Here is a 9,032-nt window from a genome sequence, read left to right as displayed (position 1 = left end):
CTGAACCTGGCCTGGCCGCCAAAAGCCACGCGACCAGGCGGTGAGCCCCTGGGGTTGCTCCATAATCGCCACATGGCACACTGACACAACCTGCTGTGAAGTACTTGGCCTTTCACAGGAGCTCCGTGAGGGGAGAACTTGTTTGGTCGCTGTAAACTGTCAGTGACATCTAAAAGTAGGCCTCTTGTTCGAGAGATCAGATGACTCAAGAGCCCCACCCACAGATTCCGATCCTGCAGCTTCGCGGAACCAATAGCCACAGCAGCCCCACGGGAAGCTACCATTACCGCCCATGGTGGGAAGCATTAAGACAACTCACCTCCACGTTCACTCTGAACCCAGAGAATGAAGGTGGGAGAGACATCTAGTCCAGAGACATCCAGTCCCAGTAGCATAGGATACTGTGTGACTGAATGGATATTTATAAACAACCTGGTTCTCTGGGCTTTTAGGGAAGCAGGAGAGATGTTGCTACAGTCTCTTTCTTTTCACTGTTTCATTAGAAGTCATTTAGGACATCAAACATCTCCCTATGGAATTCATATCCTGCACTGGAAGTCAAGAAGTTGTTGGTACCACCAAAATGTTATTTGAATTGAACACAGAGACAAAAACATGTAATTTAAAAGGTAATCTGACTTGGTAAATGTCTGTCCTATTACAGTTTTTCTCAATCGTTTTGGCTCAATTCTCGAATGAGAAATCTCTGAAGGGGTGTACTCACTTTTGTTGCCAATGGTTTAGACATTAATGGCTGTGTGGTGAGTTATTTTGAGGGGACAGCAAATTTACACTGTTATACAAGCTGTAGACTCACTACTTGACATTTTAGCAAAGTGTCATTTCTTCAGTGTTGTCACATGAAAAGATATACTCAAATATATACAAAAATGTGAGGGGTGTACTCACTTTTTTGAGATACTGTACATGCACATGGCTTGCTGATCAAAACTGATGAATTGATTCTCAGTGAAATTGTCTTACTCTTCACAACTTCACAACTAAACATTCTTTCATTGTGTAAGCCATCACATACAAAAGTATCCATTCAATAATTAAAATCTATCAGATATACATGTATATTCCATAAATAACTATGACATGAAATGTTTTTGATATCTGCGAAATTGGCAAATTATCTGCCATATGACGTTGATGAAAATCTCTTGCCAGACCAACAAGACTGACAAGATGTCCACCAAGAAGATGGGAACTTGCATTGTTATGTACAATTCATTGTTTTTTACAGAACTACTGCACATGTTTTCATTGTGGTTGCAGTTTTTTTTTCAGCTCACTATATATGACTTTACCATACCATACCATACCATACCATCTTCTTCCGCTTATCCGGGGCCGGGTCGCGGGGGCAGCAGTCTAAGCAGGGATGCCCAGACTTCCCTCTCCCCAGACACTTCCTCTAGCTCTTCCGGGGGGACACCGAGGCGTTCCCAGGCCAGCCGGGAGACATAGTCCCTCCAGCGTGTCCTAGGTCTTCCCCGGGGTCTCCTCCCGGTGGGACGGGACCGGAACACCTTCCCAGGAAGGCGTTCCGGAGGCATCCGAAAAAGATGCCCAAGCCACCTCAGCTGACCCCTCTCGATGTGGAGGAGCAGCGGCTCTACTCTGAGCTCCTCCCGGGTGACCGAGCTTCTCACCCTATCTCTAAGGGATCGCCCGGCCACCCTGCGGAGAAAGCTCATTTCGGCCGCCTGTATCCGGGATCTTGTCCTTTCGGTCATGACCCAAAGCTCATGACCATAGGTGAGAGTAGGAACGTAGATTGACTGGTAAATCGAGAGCTTCGCCTTGCGGCTCAGCTCTTTCTTCACCACGACAGACCGATACATCGACCTGCATTACTGCAGAAGCTGCACCGATCCGTCTGTCAATCTCCCGTTCCATCCTTCCCTCACTCGTGAACAAGACCCCTAGATACTTAAACTCCTCCACTTGAGGCAGGCACTCTCCACCAACCTGAAGCGGGCAAGCCACCCTTTTCCGACTGAGGACCATGGCCTCAGATTTGGAGGTACTGATTTTCATCCCCACCGCTTCACACTCGGCTGCAAACCGTCCCAGCGCATGCTGAAGGTCCTGGTTAGAAGGGGCCAACACGACAACATCATCTGCAAAAAGCAGAGACGAAATTGTGTGGTCCCCAAACCTGACACCCTCCGGCCCCTGGCTGCGCCTAGAAATTCTGTCCATAAAAATTACGAACAGAACCGGTGACAAAGGGCAGCCCTGCCGGAGTCCAACATGCACTGGGAACAAGTCTGACTTACTGCCGGCAATGCGGACCAAGCTCCTGCTTCGGTTGTACAGGGACCTGACAGCCCTTAGCAAAGGACCCAGGACCCCATATTCCCCAAGCACCCTCCACAAGATGCCGCGAGGGACACAGTCGAATGCCTTCTCCAAATCCACAAAACACATGTGGATTGGTTGGGCAAACTCCCATGAACCCTCCAACACCCCGTAGAGGGTATAAAGCTGGTCCAGTGTTCCACGGCCCGGACGAAAACCACACTGTTCCTCCTGAATCCGAGGTTCTACTATCGGCCGTATTCTCCTCTCCAGTACCCTGGCATAGACTTTCCCGGGGAGGCTGAGAAGTGTGATCCCCCTATAGTTGGAACACACCCTCCGGTCCCCCTTCTTAAAAAGAGGGACCACCACCCCGGTCTGCCATCCCAGAGGCACTGTCCCCGACCGCCACACGATGTTGCACAGGCGTGTCAACCAAGACAGCCCCACAACATCCAGAGACTTGAGGTACTCAGGGCGGATCTCATCCACCCCCGGTGCCTTGCCACCGAGGAGTTTCTTGACCACCTCAGTGACTTCAGCCCGGGTGATGGACGAGTCCACCTCTGAGCCCTCATCCTCTGCTTCCTCAATGGAAGAAGTGACAGCGGGATTGAGGAGATCCTCGAAGTATTCCTTCCACCGCCCGACGACATCCTCAGTTGAGGTCAACAGCTGCCCACCTCTACTGTAAACAGCGTTGGTAGGGCACTGTTTCCCTCTCCTGAGGCGCCGGATGGTTTGCCAGAATCTCTTCGAGGCCAGCCGATAGTCCTTCTCCATGGCCTCACCGAACTCCTCCCAGGCCCGAGTTTTTGCCTCCACAACCACCCGGGCTGCAGCCCGCTTGGCCTGTCAGTACCCGTCAGCTGCGTCAGGAGTCCCACAAGCCAACCAGGCCTGATAGGACTCCTTCTTCAGCTTGACGGCATCCCTTACTTCCGGTGTCCACCACCGGGTTCGGGGATTGCCGCCTCGACAGGCACCGGAGACCTTACGGCCACAGCTCCGAAGCGGCCGCTTCGACAATGGCGGTGGAGAACATGGTCCACTCGGACTCAATATCTCCAACCTCCCTCGGGATCCAGTCGAAGCTCTGCCGGAGGTGGGAGTTAAAGATCTCTCTGACAGGAGACTCGGCCAGACGTTCCCAGCAGACCCTTACAGTACGCTTGGGCCTGCCGAGTCTGTCCAGCTTTCTCCCCCGCCATCGGATCCAACTCACCACCAGGTGGTGATCAGTTGACAGCTCTGCCCCTCTCTTCACCCGAGTGTCCAAGACATACGGCCGCAGGTCAGATGAGACGACAACAAAGTCGATCATCGACCTGCGGCCTAGGGTGTCCTGGTGCCACGTGCACTGATGGACACCCTTATGCTTGAACATGGTGTTCGTTATGGACAAACTGTGACTAGCACAGAAGTCCAATAACTGAACACCACTCGGGTTCAGATCAGGGGGGCCGTTCCTCCCAATCACACCCCTCCAGGTGTCACTGTCGCTGCCCACGTGGGCGTTGAAGTCCCCCAGTAGAACAATAGAGTCCCCAGTCGGAGCACTTTCCAGCACCCCTCCCAGAGACTCCAAGAAGGTCGGGTACTCTGCACTGCCGTTCGGCCCGTAGGCACAAACAACAGTGAGAGACCTATCCCCGACCCGTAGGCGCAGGGAAACGACCCTCTCGTTCACCGGGGTAAACTCCAACACATGGCGGCAGAGCTGGGGAGCTATAAGCAAACCCACACCAGCCCGCCGCCTCTCACCATGGGCAACTCCAGAGTGGTGAAGAGTCCATCCTCTCTCAAGGAGTGTGGTTCCAGAGCCCAAGCCGTGCGTAGAGGTGATCCCGACTACCTCTAATCGGAACCTCTCAACCTCACGCACTAGCTCAGGCTCCTTCCCCGCCAGCGAGGTGACATTCCACGTCCCTAGAGCTAGTTTCCGTGTCCAGAGATCGGGTTGTCTAGGCCCCTGCCTTCGACTGCCGCCCGATCCTCTTCGCACCGGCCCCTTATGGTCCCTCCTGTGGGTGGTGAGCCCACGGGAGGGCGGCCCCACGTCACCCGTTCGGGCTGAGCCCGGCCGGGCCCCATGGGGGAAGGCCCGGCCACCAGGCGCTCGCATACGAGCCCCAACCCCGGGCCTGGCTCCAGGGTGGGGCCCCGGCTGCGCCATACCGGGCGACGTCACGGTACTCATAATGTTGTTCTTCATTAAGGGGGGTTTGAATATGACTTTACATGTAAGAAATATGTAAAAATTGACAAATGTGAATTTTCTGTTTAAATGTAACACATTGCTAAAAATATTAATGTGCTCTATGCATACAGTGGGGAAAACAAGTATTTGATACACTGCCGATTTTGCAGGTTTTCCCACTTACAAAGCATGTAGAAGTCTGTGATTTCTATCATAGGTACTTTTCAACTGTGAGTGACAGAATCTAAAACAAAAATCCAGAAAATCACATTGTATGATTTTTTTATTATTAATTAGCATTTTATTGCATGACATAGGTATTTGATACATTAGAAAAGCAGAACTTAATATTTGGTACAGAAACCTTTGTTTGCAATTACAGAGATCATACGTTCCCTGTAGTTCTTGCATACACTGCAGCAGGGATTTTGGGCCGCTCCTCCATACAGACCTTCTCCAGATCCTTTAGGTTTCGGGGATGTACCTGGGCAATAAGGACTTTCAGCTCCCTCCAAAGATTTTCAATTGGGTTCAGGTCTGGAGACTGGCTAGGCCACTCCAGGACCTTGAGATGCTTCTTACACTCCTTAGTTGCCCTGGCTGTGTGTTTCGGGTCATTGTCATGCTGGAAGACCCAGCCACGACCCATCTTCAATGCTCTTACTGATGGAAGGAGGTTGTTGGCCAAGATCTCGCGATACATGGCCCCATCCATCCTCCACTCAATACGGTGCAGTCGTCCTGTCCCCTTTGCAGAAAAGCATCCCCAAAGAATGATGTTTTCACCTCCATGCTTCACGGTTGGGATGGTGTTCTTTGGTTGTACTCATCCTTCTTCTTCCTCCAAACACGGCGAGTGGAGTTTTTCCACATCGGTCACAGTTGAAGAGTACCTATGATAAAAATTACAGACCTCTACATGCTTTGTAAGCAGGAAAATATGCAAAATCGGCAGTGTATCAAATACTTGTTCTCCCCACTGTGTGCATACCCTTTCTCTGTGTACTACAGTATTGTACAATATTGACTTTTCCCAGTAGACTTTTACCTACTGTTGAAATTATCTAAAAAGCTCAGTGTGATGCACAACCGCATTCAGCCAGAAAAACTGACATTCCTGTACAATACATCAAGGAGTCAGTGTCCACAAAAAAGTAACAAAACTGAAATGTGGTTGAAACAAACATTTCCAGGATGGACTACCATGGTGAAAAAACGTCTAAACATTTTGACCAGTACGGCTCACACAATGCCAAAATAACTTTACATTTTGGCGGTATTGGCCAACTTCCTTACCAAAAAACAAGCTTTTGAAACTAGGTCTGCTACATTCTGCAGACATGCCATAGAGTTGTGATGTCCCATGAAACAGTTGTGACAATTGCACTTACAGTTTAGAGAATGTTAAGACTGCTTCGAAAAAAAGAGCCAAAGCGATTGAGAAAAACTGTAAGAAATGTTTCCCATTCACTTCGGACATTGTGTGATATTATTAGAGTCGTTTGCAGCTTAAATCTAAACCAAATGCTTCCTCTTTTCCATCACAATAGACAACCCTCGTTCTGCAATTCTCCTCAGACTTGTGCGAGGCAGAAATAATGATTGCATTGTGTATGTGCACAGCACTGACCAGTACGCAGTGCTGAACACACACACACACACAGGCTGCTATAGAGACAGGAATTAGAAAAACAGACTGGTGTGTTGGATTGTCTAGCATAGTGGTAAAAAACAGCAGGTGAATAATTAGTTTCTCGTGTCCTGTCACCGTTTCTCTCCTTTGTAATGGAGATTGGTTGAGAACCTCTGAGAGGGTGAAGATGAGGAAGAGGAGGATGAGGCTGGTCGCGGATTCATGCGTAAACATATTTTCATTTCTCTCCATCTCTCTCGTCCTCGAGATGATCCTTCAGTGTCGTTCTACACAACTTGAAAAGGGTTGAATAAACCCTCACCATTGACCACATCCACAATAACACCCAATTATAAAAATAAAAAAACCTTATCTGGCCTTGACGAATCACACAGCAGTACAATCGCAATTGCTTTGAAATGTAGGATGTAATTATTCCTTGCCATACTATCTACAGTTTTTCGCTATAGCCTGAGCTGTAAAATATTGATTGTTTTCTGTGAAGGGAGACTTAACATGGGGGAGAGAGTATAGGATTGTTTGGCACGGAGCGTTGAAGGCTCTGGCCTCTCTTTGAATCCTTCAGCATATTACATGGGGCTTGGATCCCAGCCTCCGGCTGGCTGCTCCGAAACAACAGTAGATACATTATTGACATTTTCTACTTCATATTTTCTAATTAATATTGAGGTCACCAACCAATTAGCTAATGGCTGTAAAGGCCAGTGGTTTATTGCATTTTAATGTAAATCTGTGTCATGTTTTATTGATCTGTAACTGTTCAAAGAAATGACAATCATTATGTTTCCAAGGCTAAGTTCATAGCTTTGGCTCTTGTGATTATGTGGCAGTCTGTTTTAGCATTCAGCAATCTTGCACAGAGAGACAGACAATCAGACAGATAGACAGACAGATAGATAGACAAACAGACAGATAAACATCTCTTTACTGACATATCAGTGTAGTAATAGTCTGTAGACTGTAGTAGTAGTCATATCTTTTTAGTGCAGTAGTAGTCATATCTCTTTAGTGTAGTAGTTGTCATATCTCTTTAGTGTAGTAGTAGACATATCTCTTTAGTGTAGTAGTAGACATATCTCTTTAGTGTAGTAGTTGCAATATCTCTTTAGTGTAGTAGTAGACATATCTCTTTAGTGTAGTAGTTGTCATATCTCTTTCGTGCAGTAGTAGTCATCTTTTTAATGTAGTAGTAGTCATATCTCTTTAGTGTAGTAGTAGTTGTATCTTTTTAGTGCAGTAGTTGTCATCTTTTTAATATAATAGTAGTAATATCTCTTTAGTGTAGTAGTAGTCTTATCTTTTTAGTGCAGTAGTTGTCATCTTTTTAATGTAGTAGTAGTCATATCTCTTTAGTATAGTAGTAGACATATCTCTTTAGTGTAGTAGTATTCATATCTTTTTAGTGTAGAAGTAGTCATATCTCTTTAGTGTAGTAGTAGTCATTTCTGCACAGGTAGATGTGAATACATTTATTTCCCCAATTAGCCTGATCTTCTGTCCTGTAAAGTCCTGTTATTCCCAGCAGACCACCTATCTCCATAGAGACCATCTACCTCGCAGCAGACCATTTACCTCCTAGCAGACCATCTACCTCCATTTACCTCCCAGCAGACCATCTACCTCCAAGGAGACCATCTACTTCCCAGCAGACCATCTACCTCTATTTACCTCCCAGCAGACCATCTACCTCCAAGGAGACCATCTACCTCCCAGCAGACCATCTACCTCTATTTACCTCCCAGCAGACCATCTACCTCCAAGGAGACCATCTACCTCCAAGGGGACCATCTACCTCCATTAACCTCCCAGCAGACCATCTACCTCCAAGGAGACCATCTACTTCCCAGCAGACCATCTACCTCTATTTACCTCCCAGCAGACCATCTACCTCCAAGGAGACCATCTACCTCCCAGCAGACCATCTACCTCCAAGGAGACCATCTACTTCCCAGCAGACCATCTACCTCTATTTACCTCCCAGCAGACCATCTACCTCCAAGGAGACCATCTACCTCCAAGGGGACCATCTACCTCCATTAACCTCCCAGCAGACCATCTACCTCCATCTACCTTCCAGCAGACCATCTACCACCCAGGAGACCAGATACCTCCCAGCAGACCATCTACTTCCCAGCAGACCATCTACCTCCCATCTACCTGTCAGAAAACCATCTACCTCCATCTACCCCTCAGCAGAGCATCTACCCTTCAGCAGACCATTTACCTCCATCTACCCCTCAGCAGACCATTTACCTCCATCTACCCCTCAGCAGACCATTTACCTCCATCTACCTCTCAGCAGACCATCTACCTCTCAGCAGACCAACTACCCCTCAGAAGACCATCTACCTCTCAGAGAGCCAAGCAGTCCAGGAGGGTCCAACATTCCAGATCCAGGGTCTTCAGACACCCTGTGAACACTTCACCTACACTCCCGAAGCAGTAGGAAAACACATTGTGTTTACTCATTACCGCAAGCCAGTAAGAACAATGTCTTGGGGGTTGTCTATTCATATTAAACGGTTAATACTGAAGGACTGGCTGGTTCTCTGGTGGCTTGGCTTTATTGTTGGTTAATTATGGTACTGGGTATTTTTGTAATAAAAATAATACTGACTCTCCAATATGTTTTACTCTATGGTAGCATAATTAGACATTAGCCACATGCTCTCAGTCTGTCTTTCTTTCTCACTCTACCTCTCTCTCTCTCTCTTTTGTTCTCTCTTTCCTTATCTCTGTCTCTAGTTCTTTCTCTTGATTTGTCATTTCCTCTTTCTATCTCTCCCTATCCTCTCTAGGTCTGCCCTTCGTTCTCTTTCCCTTTGTTTCTATTTACGTCTCTTTCTCTCCTCCATCGCTCCCCCCCAC

General features: G+C 47.7%; 1 protein-coding gene across 1 annotated transcript; it reads left to right on the top strand.

The window, feature by feature from the left end:
• Nucleotides 1–200: 200 nt before the first annotated feature.
• On the top strand, nt 201–8,581 carry LOC117593657 (nuclear pore complex-interacting protein family member B11-like). Its single transcript, XM_034289488.1, has 2 exons — nt 201–295; nt 7,687–8,581. The coding sequence occupies exons 1-2, from the start codon at nt 201–203 to the stop codon at nt 8,579–8,581; spliced, it is 990 nt and encodes a 329-aa protein (XP_034145379.1).
• Nucleotides 8,582–9,032: the final 451 nt, after the last annotated feature.

The sequence above is a fragment of the Esox lucius genome, chromosome 21 (assembly GCF_011004845.1).
Source record: "Esox lucius isolate fEsoLuc1 chromosome 21, fEsoLuc1.pri, whole genome shotgun sequence".
NCBI lineage: Eukaryota > Metazoa > Chordata > Actinopteri > Esociformes > Esocidae > Esox > Esox lucius.
The sequence above is the reverse complement of the archived record's forward strand: the minus strand, read 5'-3'. Positions and strand labels throughout refer to the sequence as shown.

What these genes read in the sequence shown, in the direction of transcription:
- LOC117593657 (XM_034289488.1), top strand. Translation starts at nt 201, where the DNA reads ATGACTCAAGAGCCCCACCCACAGATTCCGATCCTGCAGCTTCGCGGA. An exon ending in AGCTACCATTACCGCCCATG is followed by an intron (nt 296 to 7,686) that starts GTGGGAAGCATT and finishes TGTTATTCCCAG; the next exon opens with CAGACCACCTATCTCCATAG.